The sequence below is a fragment of the Triplophysa rosa genome, linkage group LG1 (assembly GCF_024868665.1).
Source record: "Triplophysa rosa linkage group LG1, Trosa_1v2, whole genome shotgun sequence".
In the NCBI taxonomy this organism is placed as follows: Eukaryota; Metazoa; Chordata; class Actinopteri; order Cypriniformes; family Nemacheilidae; genus Triplophysa; species Triplophysa rosa.
Window position 1 is genome coordinate 20,405,453 of NC_079890.1, and position 25,773 is coordinate 20,431,225.

General features: G+C 38.7%; 1 protein-coding gene across 2 annotated transcripts; it reads right to left on the reverse strand.

Moving 5' to 3' along the window:
- Positions 1–14,358: 14,358 nt before the first annotated feature.
- irx6a (iroquois homeobox 6a) lies at positions 14,359–18,755 on the reverse strand. 2 transcript variants are annotated; one of them, XM_057338985.1, is made up of 7 exons: positions 18,464–18,755; positions 17,381–17,597; positions 16,871–16,980; positions 16,478–16,773; positions 15,735–16,355; positions 15,434–15,548; positions 14,359–14,878 (listed from the first exon to the last, which is right to left on the reverse strand). In XM_057338985.1, exons 1-6 carry the CDS (start codon positions 18,526–18,528, stop codon positions 15,439–15,441), a joined length of 1,419 nt encoding a protein of 472 aa, XP_057194968.1. In that variant the 5' UTR covers positions 18,529–18,755; the 3' UTR covers positions 14,359–14,878; positions 15,434–15,438. The 2 variants fall into 2 exon arrangements, with proteins under 2 accessions (XP_057194968.1, XP_057194960.1); XM_057338977.1 differs by having other exon boundaries at positions 17,381–17,647.
- Positions 18,756–25,773: the final 7,018 nt, after the last annotated feature.

Consider the following 25,773-nt stretch of genomic DNA (forward strand, 5'->3'; position numbering starts at 1 on the left):
ATGTTGATTGTTACTAAGTATAAAACCCTTATATTAACCCTTTTAAGCATCCAAAATCTGATATATGGCTAAAATAGATCAACTGAAGCTGTGCCACAAGAATAAATTACAGAATGCTTTTCACTTCGAATATTGGCAACTACAATATATATCTTGAGTGGGATTCTTTGAGTTCGCTTCCTCCTGGCTTATCCTGCCTGTTAACAGTTTAATATATTTCAATATGGACACAATAATTAATAAAGGAGAGGAAGGGTTGTACGGCTTTGGAAACATAAAAATAACCTTGTGGTCTACAAATGATCTGGCTGTGTAAGACGTGACAGAAACCTTCACACTTGGTGAAAAAATCTTTTTGAAAAGCTTCCATTCAGTGAAATGTGAAAGACTAGTGCATGGAGTGATGACCAAATGTAAAGAATGTAATATTCAGAAGAAATGTAATATTTTGACCTTTACATTTTTTTAAATCGTGCTGAACATCCCCATCTCCTGTGTAAGCATGCTTAGGGTTTTATTGGTGTTTTAAGACTCAGCAGAATAGAAGTACTTCAGCCCTTACTTGTTGTGTGAAAGAGTATGTCTCAGGTTGCCACATTTTTTTAAACAACATGCCGCATTTTTGTTAATTTATGAATGTATTGTAAGCTAATTTAATGTATTGCTTTTTCTAAAAAAAAAAAAAAGAAAGAAATTAGTGGGATGTCTGTCTGTATGTGTGTGCGTCTGAGTAATTAGTCCGGTAGGCTTTTGTTTTGAGGGCGAGCAAAGGTACCAGATGGACTTGGGGAGGGGGACTGGCACTAAGACAAGCCAACAAAACCAGACAAAAAGAAGAGACATAGTGGGAAGTGTGATGGGGACAAACAAGCAGGCCCATCACTGTCAGGATGCACCAACTCCCTCCTCCCTCATCCTGCCATCTCCTCTGCTGCTCTAATCCTTTATCACTTCATCACTCTCGTGCAGATGAATCTGGATCTCCAGCGGAAGAAATGGCAGTTATGCTGCTGCTAAAGTCACTTAGTGTTCTTTTGTGGGAGACCCATAATCCCCTATTAAGCTCGAGAGCGCTTGTGTTTGACCCAACTATAAACAGCGCTCACTGTTCCCCCTCCAATAAATATTCAAGTAAAGAGGCTTAAGAAAGACTAAAGAAATGAATTACTTGCGTCTTATGAACACATTTAATGTTTTTTACTCATCATATGCTGCTTGAATTGATTTACGGCTGTTGTTATTTTTGTACTTAATCTTTACGGATTTCAAGTCCTGGGGATAAATCTTTTTTACCGTGGCTATTTGGCTGAAGTGGATAGTTTGTGTTTTATTTACAGCTGTTTTGACATAAATAAAGAGTCTTTTACCAAAACATATTTTTTTCACCTAATGTTGTTCTCAAAACATATGGCGTTTTTATCTGTATTTTGACAAACAGCTGCATCTCTGATCGGAGCTTTGAACAGTGGCTTTGAAGATACAACTGAAAGTAAGATAGGGATTTAAGTGAGGTTGTTTGTAAAGATGAAGTGTAAAAAGACAGTCAGGAGAAGATGCCCTAAGAAGACACATTGAGAAGCAGACAGGACGGAAAAGAGAGATCACCTTGTGTCAGAAAGAAGGCAAGAAAACAGCAAGAAAGATAGGAGGGGTTTAACTCCCCTGAAGAGCCCAGACTTTGACTTCTGGTTGACAGGCTGCTGGGTCTCAGACCATACGGGCCTGTCTCTTCCACTATCAGCCCAGCTGCACTCCCCCTCTGTCCCCGCACCTGACACTTTGACACGGGCACAGCAGTGACAAATAGCTGGAGCTTTCACCTTCTGTCACACTGTCTGGACGGCGCTAAATCAGCCCAGTGATACTGTAGCCTGGCCCCACTGACAGGTCCTCTGTCACAACACGGCACTGATCGGGGTCTCTATGGGTGGCTTAGCCCTGCGGAGGGGGGCTCTTTCTTCTCTTCATAATGCACTGAGAGTCAGTTAAGCAGCTTGTCAGTTGGTGTGGCACAGAATGGAGATGAGAGAGAGAGTTTGCAAGATGTGGTTGAATTGAGTAGAGGTTTGTGTCAGAAGGGGTGGGAGTGGTTGCTTAGATATACTTTGAGGACAGATTTGGCCCCAGAAGTTGGCTAAGTCAGACAAAACCTTCCTTTGGGGATGGATGGAGTTTTTGTTTAGGGGAAGGGTAGTGTTCGAGTCTGAAGTAGTAATTATAATAGCTTTTTATGAAAGAAATGGGAGTTTATGGTATGCCATTATTTACATGGCTGCATAAAATTGACAATTATGATTTATTCCGATTACTTGTGTTTAGCAAAAATTACTTTGTAGCACCGTCCCACGATTAATCGCATCCAGAATAAAAGTTTGTGCTTACATAATATATGCCTGTGCACTGTGCATATTTATTTTGTATTTACAGTATAAACTCGTATACATACATATATATTCAGGCAATATCTGCATGTATATATTAATATATCATTTACATTATATATAAACATTTATTTATTTAATTTTTTTCTTTTTTTTATAAATACAAAATTAATATGCACAGATATATATTATGTATACTCAAACTTTTATTCTGGATGCAATTAATGCGATTAGTCGTGGAACAGCCCTACTGTATTTAAACAACACATTCTGAGAATATCTCCAAGGACGAGTCCTACTTAAAGACCAGTGGTCCTCAACAGCGAGGCCGTGTCCCACAAGGGGACCCCAGGTGACTTCCAAGGGGGCCTTAAGATGACTTATAATTAAAAATTAGAGCATTAAAATACATTTAAGAAAAAACTGAGATATTTCTTATTATTTGGCCGTTTTTATAATGAAAAAACCTTTACCAGTTACTGTCAAACTCAAATATCTCAAACATAAAATATTTAAATGGGTAAAATTTGTGAGTTTTTGTGTGTCGGAAAGGAAGGACCTTTGAATAGACCCCTTTTGCGGAGGTAATCCTGTCAGTTCGTCTCTGGATCCATTGAGTGAGTGTGTACAGGCCGGCCAGGTTGCGTTAAAGTGAACTTTTTCAAAATCAATCACAGTCCTAGACAGTGAGTGACCTTACATGTTAACATTTAATCATGTTTTTTTCTAGTCATTGTCAAAAAGCAAGACGTGCAACCTAGCAACCTAAGATCCCCCTAACCTATGCGGTCAGGGGGATCTTTCTGCCTCCACCTAAGCTCCGCCCACAAAAACGTGTCACAATGTTTACTAACAGAAAAAGCATCTATATTGTTGAATACAATGGCGGGCCTTGGACTCAAAAAGGTTGATAACCCTACACTTGAAAAAGGTTGATGACCACTTCAGAAGATGTAAACAATGCTGGTCCAACACTGGTCCAGAAGAACTTCCTGTTTCATTTTTTTTAAACTGCACAAACGTTTGAACAAAATGCATCCAACAGAACATTTATAACCAAATTAAAAAGTTAATTGAATGTCTTAAGGATTTATATGTGTGATATATGTAAGAAAAAAATAGGAAAAAAATTTGAGAGCACGTTGTGCAAAATGGTCTATAATGCTGATAGAGCCATACTGCAGTAACATCATGACTACTTGAGAAAGACAGATAGAGAAGCCCCCAAAAAAAGATTATTTGATGTCTCCTGAATGGATCCACCGATGCCCGCAGCAGTTGTTAAATTGACGTCCCTGTTTCTCTTTTTTGCCTCTCATTCTCTCTCTTTCTTTCATACTTTTCCTGTCAGTCTGCTTTCATCCGTCAATCCTTCTTCCGCTTCTTTAGGCTTTAGGGGCTAGATGTATCTAACAGCGCATTTAGCTAAACTACAGTATGCTGAGTTTTTCACCCCCCCCCACTCCTCTTCCTTTTATAAATCCCATCCCCCTCTCATTCCCCTATCTCCCACTGCTAAAATGGAATTGGATCAAAGCAGGGAGGAGGAAAGGGGGTATAGAGAGAGAGAGAGAAAATGTTCTCATTGGGTTTTATTGAAATATTTATAGTTCAAGGTTGGCTGGCTAAATTGAATATCTATGCTGATCTCGCTCGCCTGTTTAACTTGTGCTTAGGCAAATATGTTTCCTAGGTGATAACCTTTTATGTACAGGTCTGACTTCATTGAAATGCATGAAGATAAAAACGTGTCACACTTCAGAGCGGCTCGGATCTGCAACGCTGCTGCCTCGATTATTCAAATGATAATTGACCCCCACCTGTAGCCGGCTTATTTTCTCTCCTCAATCACTTCATTGGCTTTAAGGATATGGAATAAATACCATTTTTGTCATTTACATTACGAACCCTTGCAGAATGTCAAGCACCTCTGGCAGAGGGGAAGTGACGGTGAGAAATATATGGCCAATTATTATTTCCAGTCCCGTTAATAATGTAAACAGTGTTGATACTGAAGGTACCTGAGCGTTGAGTGCTGTGGATCGTGCGGCTCCATCCATTTTCCTCCACATAACAAATGCGTTGATGATTATCATCATTTATATGTATCATTTTTCATGGCAAAACGCTGTATAGCAGCAGGCCATCTAAAGGTGATGAATTGACATCTAGTGTCAAGCCTCTGAACCATGTGATTTAAAATGAATCGTAATATATCATGATATATCACTTTTCGTAGGCTGAAGGGAAGGTTGTCAATTATTTGAACATATTCTAAAACACGCCAGTATGAATTGTAATTTATACCAAACCCGAAGCCCATGCCAAAAAAACTGTTTATTTTGTTTATTGTGCAGTATCCTCAAAGGACACTCATTTTTAGATTTTGGATAATTGTAAATACCTCATTAAAGAGTAATACCTCCCCGTTATTAAGTGTGATTGACCGTACGCTTTGATAACCCTCTCCCTCTCCTGTACAAACAAATGGCCGCAGTTTTGCTCCTAATGAGCAGGGATGCTGAATGTCCTCGTGCTTCATTAGCGAATGCATTATCCAGAGTACTGATTTAAAAAGAGCTCTAATGAAAGGCGTCGAATGTTTCCCACTTCGCCGCCGCTGCCTGTTTGCTCAGAGCCAGCCAAAGCTCCAGAATTAGAAATGTTTAATTATGAAAATGGTTACTGTGGAGAATTTCAAACACACTCCCTCCCCAGATCATTAGTTATGGAATGATAAAAAAATAAAAAGAGAAAGAAGTAAAGGAGAGCGGGGAAAAATTGAGAAGAAATGCTCTCAGAAATGAAGGGTTCATATTTCAACCTTATAGCCGCTAAAAGGGTGTACTCAGAAAATCAATTTTATGAAAGTCCGCTCAGCACTAAAGGGAGCTCTATGCAACCAAGCAATCTTAAACGAATGTCCAAAAGGGCGGCAAAGGCTCTGATTCATGCTGGGTATCAGGAATGCATTCCCCTTGGCTCACATATTATCCTCCAACTTGAGGTCAAAGGTTTCTACCTGGTTTAAATCAAGTCATGGTTAACATTTTTTTTGCTTAATAAATGCATGCAAGCATTTTGCACGCAAGTTGTGTCAATTGTGTTGGATTATCAAAATAATTGGCACTTTCTGTATAAGCTGGATCAGACTATCCTAAAGGACTTGCACAGATGCCAAGAATCATGTATTTGGTGATATTGGTCTTGATCTTATAGAAGGATGAAATGCGATACACAAAGGATGCCCGGAGTGCATTACATTCTCATAGTGTGCTGCCAGAAAATAAACGTCTGCCACTCACTCTACGCAGACTCGTGCTCGCATGTATTTGGAAGCTGTGGCAAAATGACGTGTCTGCTTTTTCATCTGTCTGTGTGATGGACTCCCGCTTGGAGAGAGTCCTCTAGGGTGGATAAATATGGCTGACACATGTGGAGACCTCAACTGAAACACTGATGCTCAGAATCAATGACACGTTGCATGTGTTAGGACCTGCTATGCTGCTGGACATAAGTGATTATGTGTGTTTATGTGCTTACGTCACACCAGAGTGTGTGTAAAATATAATATAATATAATAATGTATAAAATAATATGATAATGTATTTATGCTGGAAGAGTTTTTGTGTATGTGTTTTGAAGCTGGGAGGTCACAAAGATGTACAGCTGGGTGACTCTGCCCACACTCCTCATCGGGGATTCCCATTAGTTAGATTGATCGTTTCCTTTTCTTGCCCTTTGATTCATGCAATACACACTGCCGTAATCGGTACACTGCCTTATGGTGCTGCGCATCTGTGCATCACATCTCTCTCTCACACACATATGCTCGCATATATGCATTTATACAAATTAATGAGCACACGCTCATACCTTTATATAGATGCAAATGTGTAGACTGTCCCAAACGCAAAAAATATGACCCCTTAAAATGGAGACCGTTTGTAACCCAGAATAGTCAATAATACTTTTTGAAATCTCACATCAACTAAAATTTTAAAGCTCATATAAACTCAGACCTGGTGAGACACTGCTGTGTCCTTGTGCCCTTTAAATGCTTTAAACAGGTTCAAGTCAGTACAGCACTATTGCATACTTAAATGTATTTTATTGTGTTCCCAATGGGAAGTAATCTTTACTGCTTCAGTTAAATTGATCCTTTATGATCCCAGACACTTAAATGTTTCCCATCATGTTTTATCACGTATTGAAGACTGATGATGATAGCAGTAATAATGTAAAACTCTATAGAAAATCCCTTAAACATGATTAGTATGTTGAATGAGATGCCACATGCTCCTCTGCAGACTTTTGGATTGTGGAATACATGCTTATAAGATCACCTAACACGCAAGCTTAACGTGAATATGTATCTTCATCAATAACACATCAAGAAAAGACTGCCTTAAAATAATAGCTCAGCTTACAGGCAAAATCCCGAACTAACATTTTTGTGCCGTTAATAGCGTTTTTCTAGGCACGGGTAGGAGAGTTTACATGTTGGAAAAAGCTGGAAATGTGTCTATCTGCCTGCTAATCCAAATATGTCATGTTTAATATATATAATTTGGCCTCTCTCCTAGAATACTGCAGGATTTCATTGATTTTAACTGGCTCCCTCCGACATTAATATTTAGAATGAAAATATTTTGTTTCAGAGTTTCTCCATGACTCATATTTTTTTAGTTGGATGGGAGTTTTTATAAGTGTCATGTTGTAAGCGAACCGACATGGCTGCTCTGTATGACAAATAAACTTGGGTTTTGCTACACATGTGCTTCCAGAAGTGCAAAACAACATTTAAACAAATAAATATTATGACAAATGTATGTGGATATGCATGCACAAACACATTATGAACTGTGGGTGAACTGTGGATAGCATTAAGCAGCATATGCCTTATGCAGGGGTGAATTTGAGTGCACACGTTTTTCATTGCAGTTAGGACGCTGTGTGTGTGTGTTTTTACGAAATGAATGGGATTAGCAGGTCCGTCCCGGACCGCAGGTTTACCTGAGCGCCGTCTCTCTTTGTCACTCCTGTGGGCTGTTGCCAGAGCTGTCAGTGTAAGTGAAACTCCATGTTGTGCCTGGAGAGATTGGTCTCTAGAGGTCAGTGCAGTTCCACTAGTGACAGCTGCACTCACAGTCCTGCTGTAGAGCCAACATGGCTGCCTGCACTCTAAATGACGAGGGAGGGCAAAATAATTAAAGCAAGGATCAAATATGTTTCCATGACAAGCAGTCACATTCACACACAGACAGACAGATACACAAACACGCAGAGGAGTACAGATCTTTAGGGTCTCTGACCTTGTCTCTAAAAATGTTGGTGCGTGTGAAGGTGTGGAGCTCATGAATGAATGTAAATGAAGGACTGCTGTGTGCTTGATTCAAAGCTCTGTTCTGGTCCGGCTGTTTAATGCATACTTAAATAATTGATATAATAGTTAAGAAAACCCTTTTTTTTGCATATGTTAGAAGATGAATAATACTAAGCCCTGTAGAATAGTGCTGTGTATCTGTCTCCAGCACCTGTATTTCATTGACCGCTATTTCTGTAGGCCTGCAGAATTCACTTTTCCGCTCCTCTGTTTCCGTCTTGCTTTTTAGCAGCACCGTTTATCTGCTGCTGAAGTACAAGAAGAGAATAGAGCAAATGCGCTGAGCTCCGCTTTGGCGTAATGTCATTATGTCCAGTTAGTTTTAAAAAGCCCTTTTTTATAAACATTTACAGTGTGGGGCACAAAGGGAGCTGCTGTTCCGCTTGCTCTGTTTGTATTGTGGTTGTGGTCACGTTGGGCTTCAGCTGACTTGTCTACAGAAAACGGGTGGCAGAAACGTGGCCTGCCCAGCCAAGTTTTAAAATTAGTAACAAATTTAATATGTTCTGCGCTAGCATTCCCCACCACAGAGATTGCGAAAATGCATTTTGAGTTTGTTGCGGGGTCTCACTGGATGACCACAGAGAGGACGGAATCGGAGGGAAATGCAGAACAGATGCGAGAAGCGTCGGGAGAAGAGAGGGGCTACATTTCAGGACCACCAAACATGCGGTGCACCCAAATGATCTGAACACTTCCCACTCTGCCATTCTCAGACCGTTAGTGTGACCTAAATGACAGAACCATGCTCCCGTTAATGGCGTAATAGTGATTTATCGCTCTCATTTTGAGGATCGCTATCCCCATAACTCCTAATACAGAGGGGAATATGTATTTTGGATAATGCACCCCTGCCATAAGAGCTCATGGGCAGTTAAAGCATGGGAAGGAACATATTACTGTCATAAATCTACATCTCTAACCTGCTATATAAGAAGACATGGAGATATTGGAATCAAGAATGACTGGAAATAAGAAAATGAAAAGGAGGAAGTAGAGTTGACACATTGATATCAGGCCACTAACTTTTATTTCGACGCATTTAAGTAGTGTTCTATTAACGGTGTTCAGATGATATTAGCTCATTTTAGATTTATCTTGGGTCTTGCTTGCTGTTTGCTTGATCTGCTTCTCTGTCATTTTGGTTTTCCCCTCTGCCTCTTGTTTATCAGTTTGGACATATGATTTACTTGATTAAATATGTTTAAAGTTATTTTCGTAGTTGTAGTCGCTTGCTTGAAGTGGATGTCATGATTGTGGTGTTTGACAGGGATGTTATTAGCTGAGCATGTTTTGTCTGCTACACTATCAAAAATTCACAAAAGTCATTTTGTAATTTCTGATCCTAAAAGTGTGTACAAATTTCAAATTGACATGTTTTATGGATTATTCCCCATAGATGGAACAAGCCTTATTTTGATAATATTACAGTTATAATCCCATTTGCAGTTTTAACTTTAACCAGTAGAGGGAGGCCACTCTTTTTTTCCACCATTTTCTCAGAGCCAGCAACCTCTGCTGATAACCCCTCATTATGTGTGAAGCTGAAGAAATGTGTCACTTATTATTTTTTGCCAGCCACATCAAGGGCTCAGTGTTTCTCTTGAAGAATCATTTATAATGTAAAAGATAAGCGTGTTCCAATAACTGATTCCTCTCGAACAGCTCATGAGAGCTGATTATATGTGACTTCACATCAGGTCGTAAATATTTGTCAGCCCACCTTTGAAACAGGCAAGCTGTGGCACTGTCAGCCCTTCCACATGAAAGAGTGAATGGAAACGTTTAGGGTTGGGAGCCGAATCAGTCATAGCTGGAATGAGATGGCCAATAAAATGCATAATTATGATGCTCTGTCATTGGCCACAGCCCAGAGGGCTTTTTAACTGGGCAAAAAATCCCACACGCGCATAATGGGCCTTTTTTATGGTAGTGTAGTCTAAAAGTGAGCTGTGACAATGTGTGGTCTGCATTCGGTGCCCAAGGCTGCTGGAATATACTGTTTACCTAGCTAGAACAGAATGTAGGCGTGTTGCAACGGCCCCTTTTGATTACACTGTGCCCTGGAATACATGCAGTGCCACAACTGCCATGCTACCACAGATACCCTTCGATCTCACCTGCCTATTTTGGAGATGTTCCTCGCAGGTTGTCTCTGCGTGTGAGAGTTTATGGTAAAGTTTCCAGAGGTTTTATGGAAATTAAGGTGTCATGAAGTGTTTTATAACTTTGCGAACTGGTACTTTTACAGTGAGACAGATTGAATATCATTACTAAAGTTTGGGATTTCTTGAACAAAAGAACAGATTTGCTTTCTTTCTCAGCCTCATCCTAATAAAAGTTGATGGATGGTAGATAGACATAGATTCCTTTCTGTCATAACAATTTGGGGTTGCCTACCTAGTGGAATTTAATGTAACAGAAGAGATTCCCACAGAGCTGTAGACCTTTAGCAGTTAGAGTGAATAAAGATATGTACAGTACCATACTCTAACACATACGCCTACTGTGAACTACAATAAAAATAAAGCAGTATCTATTCTTTCCGAAGGGCTGCTTTTTGTTAAACATTTCATATCATTTAAACACATCACAGCTAATTACAGGTTTGACGTTTAAAGGTGTGGTTTGGGGTATTCTGGAAAGTTGTATGCATACTACAAAGTTTTGTTTTTTCCAGGGAATGGCTCAAAGGCAAAAAGTCAACATTCTTCACTCTATTATCACACATCATGCTATACACATAAATACACTTTCATACACCATTTCATAAGTGTGGAGATTCAAGCAGCGTTGAGGTGAGATTAGGAACTCAACCCCTCCCTTTCGAAGCACTACGGCAGCTCTTACGGGACAAAGATGTCATCCATTTTGACTATCGATAAATAACTGATGAATTTTGTGTCTAGTCAAGATATGTTTGAGGTAAAAGGAGTAAGATTGGTCTAGTTTAAGATACATTACTGTTAGTTGAGATTTTCTGCATTAGGCTGAACTCCGTAATTGCAAAACAACCATAGTCCAGATAGGGTCAGGTCAGACAGGTTACTCAGAGTGCACTGGAAGTAGCATGGACGAAAGCGCGCTGTCCACCCGTAAGGCACACAAAGCCAGCTTTTCATCAAGTACTTCGGCCACCTATAGGAGTCTGTAATTATCTTTGACAAAACTCATTAGCAAGGACCTTGTAGCAACATCGGCTACCAGGAATTCCATGAGGAGAGACATGAACAGAAACAAAGCCTCGCACACATTTCATTGCGCCCTTTGACAAAATGTAATGAAGTGTGTTCATTGTCCCCCTCATCAACATTTGAACCCTGAGCCATCATTGCTGAGACTCTCTTATACGCCCTCTGTGCCACTGAGTGGGACACATCAAATGGCACCTTCACTTTACCTCTTTTGTCTGCCTTTGGGCAATTTGTTGTTAGAGATGTTGTTGTTGTTATCATGGGCCTTATTAGGATGAATTGGCCCTTGCCGTTCTGTCAGAACCAGTTCGCTGCTTTACATCATAGGCTCTGTGAGCAAACTGTCTGCGGTGAGAGAGAAAACCCCTCATAACCTAATTTTCAATAGTTAACCCGCCGATGACCTTTGAAAGAAATAATTAAGGGTTTGTCAATTGTGGTCAGGTTCCTCACCATCCAGCAGAGAATGATATACAGTTATTGTGTATTACACCCATTTACAAAATGTTATTCTCTGAGATGCAGCAGCTATGACCAATGCATGGATTTATATTTATGTCCATATAACTCATGACCATATAATCCATAGTACTGATTGCCTCTTGCCCAAGAGTCATTCACAGGTCATAAGATGTATACTGACCTTGAAACTATAGTCATAAGACTAAATGTGTGGCTGACTATGCATAAGAAATATTTGATACCCTTGTGTTTAAACAGTGGCAGTTGCAGTGTTGTTTTATAGAACTAGCCTGACACTTGGGGCCAAGGCTAAAGACTTTTTTCCAATCCAAAATTTTCGTATGCGTTTTTCGTATTTGGCTCTTGTTTGTACGGTGTCTCTGAATTGTTAAAAAAGGCCACTCAAAATGCTTGACGGATGCGAAAAACGCATAAAATCGAACCCGGTCCGAATTTTTTTATGACGGACGAAAATATCGGAGGCAGTGTGTAAATGTGATTGACACAACTTGAGGTCGTATTTATTTTTTAACGTGTGGAAATTTCGGACGCAAATTTCGGACTCAATGTGCAATGGGCTTGATTGTAAATTTGCAGTTTATGAGATATTGATTGTATAATAGTAATAGCAGAGTCTTTGTAATAATTCCCATAAAAACCAACTTTGGTCTTCTAAATATGCTTTTAGAAACACAGCTGCAGATTAAGCTACTAATAGTTTTACATTTATTCTGCTCTGTTGAGAAACATAATCTATCTTTATGTACCAAGTTATTATGTGCTCCTTTGGCTCTTTTGGTAGAGAGAATTGTGTTTGATTAAAAATGTATACCTTGAATGCACTGTTAGTCGCATAAATAAAATGAAATGTGTGAGCATGAGCTATAGCAGAAATGCTGTCTGTCAACATGTGGTTTGACAATGCAGTTAAAGGGATAGCCCCCCCCCCAAAAAACAATCTGATATTATTTATTCTTATAATTTTTATAATATATATAATATATTATAATTATCTATCTGTCTATCTATCTATCTAATGATAGTAATTCAATAAAAAAATGTACAGTATTGTAATGCATAATAATGCATACCATGTGTCCCCATGCACCTATCCAAGACTAATGCACAGTCCCAAAGAGAATCAGAGATGCAGTTCTTTGATTAGAAAACATTGTAGGACAATAGGACATTCCCATCTTAACACACAATCTTAGACTTATTCCACCCTTGTTGGTCTAGATTTAATATGGTGTAAACCTGTTGTAAGACAGGCTCTTAATTGATCTATTAGTTGCAGCGTGAGCCTGATGCTGTGTGGCAGGAATCCATGCTATTATTGCCGGTTCCCTCAGGTATAGCGCTGCAGCACTAATCCCATTGCACATGCATCATTACCTTCAATAATGTTTGGCAGATCTTCTTTACAGCTCCCATTTTAATTACCTTTGCTTTAAATATTTAACACAAGGCAAACGTCTTTATGTGGCCGTCGCACAAGCTGTGTGGCACTTGTCAATACAGTTAGTTACTATATGAAGATAAACTAATTTGTTCATCTGGTTGGAGGAACAACAGTGTTCTCAAAAATTTCAGGTTAATTCATCATGCCAATCTATCTGTTTTTAATCAGAACAGTATTTAGAATATGATTTTGAAGGATTATATTTAGGGAGATTTGTAGAAATAGATCTCGCCTGTTGGACAGATTGCTTGCTAGTGCAGATCCCGAGGGATAATCCAAACAACAGTCAGTTGACCTTTAATAAAACAAAAATATAAGCATGCCACCTGCATCTTGTCAGGACTCTCATATACATTTTAGCAGCATTTAACATCTTCCGAAAGCGCACAAAAATATAATCTGGCATCGATGAAATACATTTTTAAATGTTATGGTGTTATGGTGATCGTAAAACCCATCTAGAAAAAAAACAAGGTAAATAAACACTCTAGTTATTTATGAGGTTAAGACTTGGTCTGTTTCTGATATTTGGTCTTTTTAAATAAACTGTTAGAGGATTTAAGTGTTAGACCTTTTATTTATCACGGTATTTTAACATTTACCTCTAAATGTTCAAAGTGAAATTCGACCCCTTTTTCAGCTCACCCACAAATTGACCACAGCCCTTTTGAATAGACCTAATACATCTCTAATGCTCTTATTACATGCCTTAATCTTTCAATCCATCCTGAAATAATGTCTATCTTTCTGCAGCTTAATTTACTGGACCCTGACCGGTAGGTCATCGCTCAAATCTAGTTTTTATTTATTTGATTTTTTTATATGATCGTGCTTCACGTCTGTCTTAAAAACTAGCCTATTCCAAGACTCCATGTGGAATTATCTTCTCCAAATTAACGAAAACAAATGTACAGAAATAAAAGCCTGAGTACGCCATCTCTCTTACCGCATGAAACCTAAAAGTGTCCATTTATTATTATTATTATTTTTTTATCTGTTTACTCATTTCAGGAAAAAAATAACATATTGTCTGTATTTTGAAATTTGCAACCTAGCTTGCTTTTCGTGTTTAATTGGGTGTGATCAAATTAAAAACACTTTGTGCGTTAAACAGTATGGATGCTTCCGCATGACCTTGTTTTTACCACAAGCTGGTGATGCACCAGCGCGAGCGCAATCCACACAAAGCAGCAATGCATAACCTGTTCCTGCCTGACTTTGAGCCTGAACAGTCAGAGTATGTGATGCCAATACCGAATAAATAATGACGAGAAACTGATATCCCTTTTCTTCACACCCTTGTTGAGTCCATTCATGACAGGATTTGAATTTATGACCTTTCAACAATGACCTAAATTTAAGCAAAGTTAGTGTAAACTTAAAGTTTAAAGCTAGTTATATTAGTAATATTAAAAGAAATCAGTAGACAAGAAAGGAATTAGTTCTTATAAAATATTTTATAAATGACAACACATAACATTTATACATAGTTCCTTGAAATAAACAGCACACTCCTCAGGAGCACAGTATCGCACTTCATTTATTACGTAAATAAAAGTAAAAAGGCTGATTGTAAGATTAACACCAGCTTCCAAAACTGTAAATCACAGAACATTAAGCACACGACCACAAGAAATAAACGTAACAACACAACCTTGGGAGGACATACAGCATGGTAACAGATAAATAACGCAGATGGATAACCAAACAATAAATATATAAATAGGATTGCTAAACTACGATTGCCATTGCAAACATAAGAAATCACAGACAATTTATTCTCATACATACACAGAACGTTGCATAAAGTTATTGACACCATTAAATCATATTGTGCAAAATTATGGCTGCCTCCAGTTTTCACAGTTCCAAAAAGGGCTCGTACAGTTTCAAATGTCCACTGCAATGGGCATATAGTTCTTCATTGCCTTGTTCCATAGTGCATAATGTAGATCATAAGAATGTCCCCGTGTTTATTGGCATTTTCACAGTCCTGATTAAAAAAGGGAAAGGGAAAGCCAATATTATGATATTAGTTAGACAAGGTGATAAGGCCTAAGATATTATCCTGTCTAAGATATTAGATAAGTGCATTTTTGTGACACGCAGAATGTTTGCCTCATTACCTCAAATTACACGCACAAACAAAAGTACTAAAAAGACAAATTTATCTTATGTTTTTGTTGTTCTGCAATAGCCGAGGCTGTAAGATTAAACTGATGAATGATAATACAATTCACTTTAGCGGAGGACTGCACATCACAAATGTTTACTTTTATCAAAGATGCTTTACTAGAGAGTATGTGTAATGGCATTACTCTGTATCTATGCAGTCTGCGGGTGATGGATAGTATGTAATCCTAGGTGATGGGATTTCTTGCTTTTTATTTTTAGAAAAGCACAATTGTAACCAAACACAACGGTCTACATGCATGTCTATCTGTTCGTCATTTCTTGTCATGTGAGAGTGATATCAACACGTGTGAGGTTGAATCATGTTTTTGTGAAGGAAATTTGTAATGTGTGTACTGTATGTACTCATGCTTACCTGCCTCACCTCTTCATCACAGGTCTGAATGCTGTGGTCTTGGCATCCTGGAGTGCTGGACATGTGTCATTGAGCACAGTGTGTTCTGTCTCTGTTTTTCCTGTACTGGAGAACCCTGCAGTAAACATACACGCAAGGCACAGGTAATTGTCAATAAACGGACCGTATGACATTAAACTACAGATTTATCAGTGTATCTTTTAAATATATATGATTGTCATTATTAAGGTTTGAAAGATAGAATGTTATTTTTCAGAATAACTATATCTTTTCTACTATTCTATAATGAAACTTTCTGTACCTTCCATTGAGTATTGGCACGATTCGGGCAGTACAGGGTAGGTTGAAGAGTGTATCTGGAGGTTCTTGTAGCTCCCACTACTGTATGCTTTATGTATCCCCTGCAGTCCTTCCTGGTAAAGGCTTTCAGTATTGCTCAGGTTGATAGGGTCCTGAAGGCCCTTCAGCTCCCCACACTGCCCTCCTCCGACTGTGGGTATCCTGGCTGCCTGCATCTGACAGTCCCCAGACCCAGTCCGTACATCTCCTCCATGGTGTGCACCTAATACAACCCCTGCAGCAGCTGTACGTGCTAGCGACCAGATCCGAGGCTTCTCCGATGTCTCAAAGTGAGAGAGTGCCACAGTGCTTACGGAAGTGGACTGAGGTGAGGGCTGCTGCTGTGGTTTGGAGCCCAGGGGATCCAGGTAGTCTGGGTTCAAAGCGCCCAAACTCTTCAGACCGCAGGGAAAAGATGAAAAGTTCAGGTTAGGGTTACAGTCTCTCTTTGGCGGGGAGGAAGCCGGGACGTCATCCTGACCCGATTTCTCACAGTCACTGTCCAGCTTGTCACATTCCTCGTCCTCAATGTCATCCAGGTCACTGAACTGCAGGTCCCGCTCATCCTTGCTATCTTTGGAGTCTATGCAAGAGCAGTAAGAGTCATTGGAATTCACAATGTTGTTTTTAAACAAAAGTAAAAAACTTAGATGACAATGTTTTATTTAGAGAATGTTTATTTAATCACAGCTAAGAAGCGAGTACCTTTGGTTATGCTGTCTGGATCAGTCTCAATGAGGTCTTCTTTCCTGTCATCACCCGCTTTGTTTTTGGGAGACCAGGTCATCTTATTTTCTTTCTTTAGTCTCCGTCTAGCATTGGCAAACCAGGTGGAAACTTGTGTGAGAGTCATTTTAGTGATGATGGCCAGCATGATTTTCTCACCCTTTGTAGGGTAAGGGTTTTTCCGGTGTTCATAAAGCCATGTTTTAAGAGTGCTTGTCGTCTCACGTGTGGCATTTTTTCTTCGCGCTGATACGTTAAAATCAACAGTCCCATACCTGGATTAAAATAAAAAGCAGCATCTAGTTTTTGAGCATTTATATACTATTATATTATAAATAGTCTTATTAGAGGTGGGGTAGAATTATAACTTACCTATCATACTGGTATTGTCCTAGTGAGTGGTCGTATGGATAGTAGGCGGCAGGTTGGGTTATAGTGCTGTGAAGACTTCCTGACCCCTCTTTTATTTCATATTGTGGGTTCTAGAAATAAAGTAAAATTACATTTAAACTTTAATATATTACGGGCATTGTGCAGTCCTGTACTGATTATTTTAGAAAATTACATTCATTAATTACAACTCACACTTTATCTTTATCTAAATTAGATACTTTATCAACACTTTATCGATCTAAATGATTATATTTAACACTTATCCTTTACGGAATATTATATCTTTTCCATTAAACAAAGCAGGCCCTTTTAGCAGGCTATTACAATGTCACTTAAGTCTCTGTTTAGTTCTTCTGATTATTCAGTTATTTCGCCACACAGCCTGATCCTCTTAGCACCCCAAAATAATCAATAACAAGCCGTGACATGAATGAGTCAATCCATTGAACGGAGGACCTGCGCTGTATCTGATGAGAGTGCTTCACATACCAGGCTGGAGTAGATGGCGGAGGGGTCGGCGCTGTACGGAAAGTAGTTGGCGTAGTTCTGTCCGGCTGCGGCCGCCGCTGCAGCTGCGTAAGGAGAGCCGTACACCCCGAGCGCGGCGTTGAGCTCGGTCCGTGTGCTCGCCAGGAGCCGGTTCTCATAGGAGGGACAGCAGAATGAGGATGCGCTTTGAGACGCGTTCGGTCCTTCTGTCACCGACCTGGAAATCGAATCGCAGCAAGTCGTACTGGTGTTTGCCGACACGAAAAACTGCATGAAGAAAATTGTAGATAGATGCGTCATTTCATATTTGCGTTACAAGTATATGTCCGCAGTTTCCTTAGTACGATACAAAAATGAAGGTAAGATGTAATGAAAATGATTTTTCAAAGATTGAAGAGTCCCTTTGAAATGATATTTAATTCACATCTATGCGTTTTATTAAAAATATAAGAAACGTGCTTTTAATTCACTTGAGAAATACTAAATTTAGTAACACTAAAATAATTAAAATATTACTTATAAAATGTTCATTTTAAAATCGAATTTATTGTGTGCTTGAGTGTGCAAAGAGAGAGAGTTTCGCTGCTATATTTTGTTTAGACGAAAACTTTCTGATAAGTTTCACTTTGCCATAGAAAGTTTAACCTCGTCTACAAGCGCGGCATCTTTTGTATCTATATAATAATTTCATGTTTTTAGATATATAGTTATACATCTATAATTGTCGGACGTCCTAGTGTCGAAATTTCTATGATCTGAAAACGTATAATTAGTTTATACACAGAGACCGAAAAGGCTAAAGGCAAAGGGAGGAGTCTTGCTGTCACTCTGAAAAATTACACCGTAAAGGTAATTTACAGGTTTACAACAACACGTGAGGTCATTTATAATTCAAATACCTCATAACTATAAATATTGACAAAGCCAAGATAAAGCGTATCCTTGGTTCAATATTTACTTTGTAACTACCTGAGTTTAGATACTGATAACCAGAAATGAAACGGCGTGTAAAAATACAGTATAACGTGAGCGTTCATGAAGATCTACAAAAGAGAAAAAATCAAATTATATTTGTGTGCTTACCTGAGAAGTTGCATTGTAAGGATATCCAAACTGCGAGAAAGACATAGCTGCTTCTTTGTTACCATAAGCAATATTCTTCTCCTGCTGACCGACTGAAACAAAATCTACTTTAAATCCACAGTCTTACACACATTTCCACACTCGGCCTTTCGCTCAATAATAGATGACTGTACTTAACTGGGAAGCACTGAGGATGTTTACGACAACCCTAGTTTTATATGTATATATAATCCCCTTAAGGAAATTAGAGTTAAACCTCATCAGCTACAAAAATATTGTTGTTAAACAGCTGTAGAAAACTTAAAGGATAACGCAAGACTTGCAAGATATGAACTTGTGGTTGTGCTATTATTTGTGCCTCTATAGTTCTTTAGAATTCATCCATGCATGGGTATCGGTGCGTGTGACGTCATTCTAATCCCGGGACAGCGAGGAGAGAATGATGTCTTTGCCAATCACGTCATGCTTCGCGCTTTTCTTGAGGTGTGTTTTGCACACCCTGTCCCCTCTGTTTTTTTCCTTTTTGATTTTTTTACACATTAGGATATTTCCGGGAACAAATAAGAATCACTTGTTTTATAGTGTCCAGTCCGCAGAAGTGCTAAAATTGATAAAAAAATGTATGTGATTATAAAAAACTTATACACTTAAAATAAAAATATTTTTGCTATTTTTGGGAAACTATTTCTAACGGCAAATAATGTTTTAATTAGAATAGGTGTTACATACCAGTTACTTCTCTTTCGTTTTCATAAATACTTTTATTAATCATTTTATAAACATTTAAAAACATAAAATACAAATTTCATGTAAGGAGAAAATCTTTTATTATTCCTAGCTTTTTTCTATAACTATATAGTGTTTACCTTTCCTAAGTAACATTTCTCAATTACGATTATTATTGCTTTTTTTGCTTTAAAACAGTCCTGATGAAATTATCTCAAGAGTTGTCTGCAGGACCCTTACTCGCATCTGTCTGACTCTGGCCGATCAGAGGTCCGACCTGATGTTAATTGCGATGATGTTTCCATCTCTCTCTATTAGAGACAGGGCTAGTCCTGGCAGACGTGCGCACACGAAGAGAACCTCTGGCAGGTCAACAGAAAACTGATTGATGCGTATCTCGGCACCTACGCGACCATTACGAGAAATGCGTAATTACATCAATTAACAAATGGATATGGCCTTGTTTAACCAGCGAGTTACACCGTGAAAATATGCCTTTGAGGTGAAATTAGACGATCCGAATGGAACAGGGAGTGTGAGAGTGAGAGAGGAGAAATTAGCTAAATCTCTCAAGTCTAATTATATGGCAGTAGTGGGAGTCGACGGGAACAGCATTGCAATTGAAGGATGCGCACATGAAAGGGATGGTAGAAATAAGGCTCCCTCCCGCGGAATGAAGTCTGGATAAAGGGTAATACATGCAGTTTTATTAAATGCAGCAGACAATATAATTAGAAGACTATACTGCCCCTCTCTCTCCCTGTCTCATAAAACGATATTATCACACTAAGAAAGTTTCTGTGAAATAAAAGTAGTTCACAGAGCGTGACTACCTACTCTCCTGTCGCTTGATCATTTCCAGGGATAATAGCCTATAAGAGGAATAATTCACTGCTCCTGCTCAAAGGGACGAGAACTTGTCCACGATGATCTCTTTGCGATTACAGGTTCACTCTTTGAGAGGCGCCAGAGAGCCACGAGTTTGATTGCAAATGAACCGCTGCTATGCATCTACAAACCTCCAAGTATGACCGAAGAACAAATGACACTCAAAACTATGAGTGACACACGTCCTGTTCCAGTTACTGCTTTTATTGTGTTTTGTGCCGAACATTTACCAGAGGTATACAAATTAAACACACGTTCACAAATATGTTTTAGTGGACATTCACTTTTTCAATGAATCTTTATTTCTTATAACTTGTTTGGCAGAGTGTTGTCTTAACAGCAAATGTCATGTGTTGCCTCCCCCCAAGAGAACACTTGCTGATAAATGTACCTTGAATGCACTTTAGGTCAAATAAAAGTGTCTGCCAAATGCGCAACACAAAAAGGGGAAAAGTATGCAGATCATTGTTATCCAAAAGCAGCTGTGATGCTCTAATGTAAACCATCCGACAAAGCTCTCACTTTAAAAGCATGTGAGTATAAGTAGAGAAAGAGGAACCTGTTTAGAGGAAGGTCGGAATCTCATATGTGATAGTTTACTGTAGTTTTTCTAAAGCCTTGTGCAAGGGCACCCTCATCCATAATACATGAGGAGCAGAGCTTGGTGACCAGTACTGGTGGTTGGGGGAGAAAGCTAAATCAGCTTTAACCGAAGTGACAGAGCGCATAGTCCTTCCTACAGATCACTTTTTATCTCCCACTGCTTTCTGGAGAACTCTGTTCTGATATAACACATTTATATCCCTTGTTTAAAATGTGGTCCGTTTTTCCATATGCAATGACACGGTTTGTTTCAGACTTTTCAGATATTTTCTAAACTTTAAATGATGGCATCCTCTGTGGTAAGGGAATGTGAATGGTCCCATCGTTTACCTTCATGAGGGTGTGTGTGTGTGTCTGGGCCTCTGTTAGACTTGCATAGGGATTATGGAGGCTCAAAGCCTCACAGCAGAAAGGTTAAACCAACAGCCAGCTTCACCTTCTCATTTAATACATTTCTCAGGCTGCTTTAATGAATTTCACAAAGCTTTTCTGCTTTTTCATAAGACAGATCAGAGCTTTTTTATGAAATAATAATAAGGCCCTGCTCAGATAGGGGCAGAGCGAAGGGGAGGGGACATTCAGGATCGAAGCAGAGTGATATCTCATTAAACAAGTCTGATATTCCTAATATATTCAGATGAATCCCAGACATACGAGATCCTGAATTATTGCTCACTGTCTCTCCTCACTTTATTCCTGGCCAGGTATTAACACTGCTAAATTATCCAAAAATTGAAAAAGAAAGTAATAAATCTTCTAATGAGAAGCCCTCAAATTATAATGGATGTGGCCATAACAGTGCCCAGCAAGCAAAATCCTAAACAAACTTCATCTAAGCAGATGGATAAATTGGCCAGAGAAAGAGAGAATATAATCCTTAATTATCTTTGCCAATAGGTGTAGTAAAGTATCAGTCTAGCTGCTTTAAGTAGGAAGTATAGTACTTTTATATATTTTATAATACAGTAGTTCCAATTTTTCAAAATGCTCGCATGTTTTATTTGCCAATAAGATTCATTGTTATCTTGTATTTGCAGTGACGTTCATTTTGTCTATATTATATCTTATTATCTTATCATCTTATTAATATCTAAAATAAATGTTTATGTAAATAGGACTGTTTCGCTGACGGGATCAATAAAGGCACCACTGTAAATCTATTGTCAGTGTTTTTGTATGGTTGAACTGGCAGAGACTGTGATGACACAGTGTGTGTTTCTAAAAAAGCCCCTAGTGACTTCATTGAACGCTGCTAAAGCTGTCATATTCACGTATGTTGTCTTTATGTAAGTTAAGTAAAGGATGTTGTGTATAGGGCCTCAGTGTTTAATTAAATGCGTGTCTGTGTACATGTAAGTCAGAGTGTGGCAACTGGTCAAGCAGTTAAAAACTCACATTATTAAATCTTTACTTCTTGCCAGGAAACTCTGGAGACAAATACATTACTGTACATTAGTGCCTTAGTAATTATACTGTGTTTATTATAATGTAGACTACAACATCTGCAACAGTTTGTGTGGTTCTAAAACGTCTGTAGTTTTACTTCTTTGCAGAAGTCTCCATTTGCTCTCCATTTAATATGTACTGTTCAGGAGAAACAAGAAATATCAAAGCAATCTTATTTGTGATTTGTTCTTCCTATGGGTTGTCTGTGACCAGTCTTTTTCATCCTCTTCTTCTCTATGTGCTTGTGCCCCCCTGGGAATGGTCCCATCTGCAAATGCTTTTAGGTGGTTAACCAAATACTGGTGCCAATACATTCAAATATGGTTGGTGTTTGTTTGAATAAACACTTTAGGCTGTACTGTTTTTAAAATTTTATACAGTTGGCGGGAAGTTGACACACAGTTTATTGCTATGGATACAGTTCAATGCTAGGTCCCAGTCTCAGTTTCCTCAGTCTGGATCGTGACACTGCTGTGGTTTTGCAGTAGAGGGAAGGACAGCAGGTTAAGACAATTTTTTGCAAACATTAAAGCAGACCAGGCTGTTGTGATGTCAAATGTACTTTTCCGCTTTCACTTCAAAGCCTTGTGTTGGGTACCGTGCAGTATTAGAAGTTCAACTAATTGAGAGGTTTTCTTTCACTTTAGATTTTTCTCCTGAATTAAAAGAATGCCAGAAGAGGTAAAATGTTCAGCCTTGTAGGGCGGGAGAATTACAGATTAAGTTACATGTACAGGCAGAGAAGAACATGCGTTTATCCCTTATTATGAAGGCACATTTTAGTTTCAGGTTTTCATCCATGGGATTTGGGAAAAACCAAAAGCGACCAATTGGTAGTCATCATCGTGTAACTGTTGTTATTCTGTAGGTTTAGCAAAATTGACCTGAATGCTTTTATGTGCAGGTGAGAGTGTGCTGCGCTGGAGGTAAGTGGGAACAGACAGAGGCTGATCATGTGCCCAAGGTCTAGCCTTACCACTGTAGGACAAAACAGCATCTCTTACAATGACAGTTCAATTGCTGAGGCCTCTGGTCTTCATTTTCAATCCAGTTGCTGGAGAGATTTTTCTTCTTCTTGGTCTCAAACGCAAGCCAGATGGTTCTAAAAATATTTCCTCCACACATTTTATTTTCATCTGGCCTGTCGGTCCCTGTTGTGTCAGATTCTGGTGCTTACTGGTGCATTATTTCTGTGCATTCTTATGTGAAACCAGCACATGATCAATGTCCTAAACTATAGCATGTCATAAAGTATCAAGCTTGCTGTTTACACAGCTTTCCTTATGAACCGTAACTGATTCATAATAGTTATGATAAACTATCTAGATTAAAAAGTAAGGACTACACCAGTGTGCTGTTAAGAATTCTGTCTGTACAACTTCAACGAGAAAACATACATCACTTAAAACTGTAAGCATGTGCCTTTGAGAAAAAGGTTTTATTTTGTTTCATTTCTAGGACAATGCTTTTACCGTAGATGGCTGTTCTGACATTTTTTCTTCAAATCAAAAGAGGTTATTTTCCCCAACCTGAAATCTGGATTTCACTATAGTGGGCCTGTTGGGAAAAAAATGGCCTTTGCAAAACTTAAAAGCAGATGTTGCATTGCTTCAAACATCAAACGCTCTTGATAACTGTACAGAAAGTGAAATTAAATACCTTTGATTGCTGAAGTAGCTGGTTATTGTAAACTAGTTCTCAACGTGGCTCTTACACAACCCTTACCTTGACCTTGGCTCAGCCGCACACATCATCAGATTTCAAAACCCGCTACAGCTTTCTGTTGTTACTGCTAATTCCTGATTAGCAGATTGTCAAACTTACTTTAGGGACAGAGAAACTTGGATCAAACCTCATAGGTGTTTCTTTTATTGATTTAGAATCAGATTCTTTGTAAACACAAGTCAAGCTGTGGAGTTTGGCTGCTTGAAATGCAATATAGTGCTTTTAAGATTTTTGTCTGACACATATCAGGTTCAGGTACTCAGGTCTACCTTCTTAGTGTTAGTGAATCCTCTTACAGGTGTCTCGTTAATTTAAAAAGTCTGGAGTATTAAGCCCTTAAAGGACCAGTTCACGCAAAAATGAACATTCAAGTTGTTCCAAATCTGTATACATTTCCTTGTTCAGATGAACACATAGAAAGATATTGGAAGAATGTAGGAAAGCAAACAGTTCTGGGGCACATTTACTATGGTAGTCAATGGTGGCCAACATTCTTCAAAAAATCTTTCTCTGGGTTCATCAGAACAAAGAACAAAGTCAGTTTCACTAGTAAATTAATATTACAAACCCACGGGTTTGATCGGGTGATTGCAACAAGAAAACGGATTCAATGTGAAATCCTATTATATTTATCTAGTCTGCAGTGTTTATTGTGTGTGGTTCTCTCTCTGGTTGGTGAATAAGACTCCTTATCCATGGAGGACAGGCAGAGGATGAATTAGTGAACAGTGGGGCTATATAGAGATGTAAAGATTTTCTTAGAAGACTGTGTTTCAAATCTTAGATTATTGAGTAGCTCTTTGTTTGACGGGCTGACACCCCAAATGAACGCACTCAGTCCCATACTGTGAATATTTTACGCTTTGGTGGATAGCATAAAACTCATCCAAATATACAGAGAAAATACAGAGCGTAAACTCTCGATCCTTTTTAATTCATCAAAGGACCCTCTAAATGAGGGCCTGGGTTAAACTTTCATGCCCCATTAACAAGGCACACAGCAGAGAGAGAGAGAGAGAGAGAGAGAGAGAGAGAGAGAGAGAGAGAGAGAGAGAGAGAGAGAGAGAGAGAGAGAGGGAGATGAGAGGGAGATGAGAGGGGGAAATGATGACTGTCCTTTTTAGAGGACAGTTTCGTGTTCATGACATTCTGTGATTTCTGGATTTTGTAACCTCTCTTTCCCATATACATGGTCCACCTTTAAATGTTTTGCTGACAAACTCTAATTCAGAGCTTTCAGCAGACAGTCTGTGCAACTTCCAGCTCCAAACATGTTTTTAGGCTTATTGTGTAATTACATAAATCCATTGCTCACTGACATTTATATTACAGTGTTCACACAGGCAGGTATGTTTTTCTAAAGGAACAATTTTTTTAGTCAATCAAGTCTCTGTTTGTTCTTTTTATATGCATGACTCATATGATATTTGACTACAGTCAAATAGAATGCACAGTGATATGCACAGAAGCTCGAATGAACAACATCTTAACAGTTTTTGAGATTGTTTTTTGGTGCAAATTGGTCTATAGCTGAAAGTTATTTTTGTTGCAGATCAACATTGTGTTGCAGTTTACAGTACATGTCAGGATGTAAACTATGTTTTCTAATAGAAGGATTCCATTTTGTGACTATACTTAAAAAGGAATGTTTTAATAAACATGTATTTTTTATTTGAGATACAATAATATCACTTGAAGCTGTGTCATGTTGTGAATATAGCCGTAGATAAAGTGGCTGCAGGTGCTCAGCTTTGCGATGTGCAACATCCCATGGCTCCTTAATATTATTGCTTAAATAACAAACATCAAACATACACTATATCTAAAAAAACTAAAACATAAATAACAAACTGTATATGTGGTTTAAAAGTACAGGCACTGCATACTTCTGATTCGGAAGTCCCCTCCACCTTCTTGGTCGC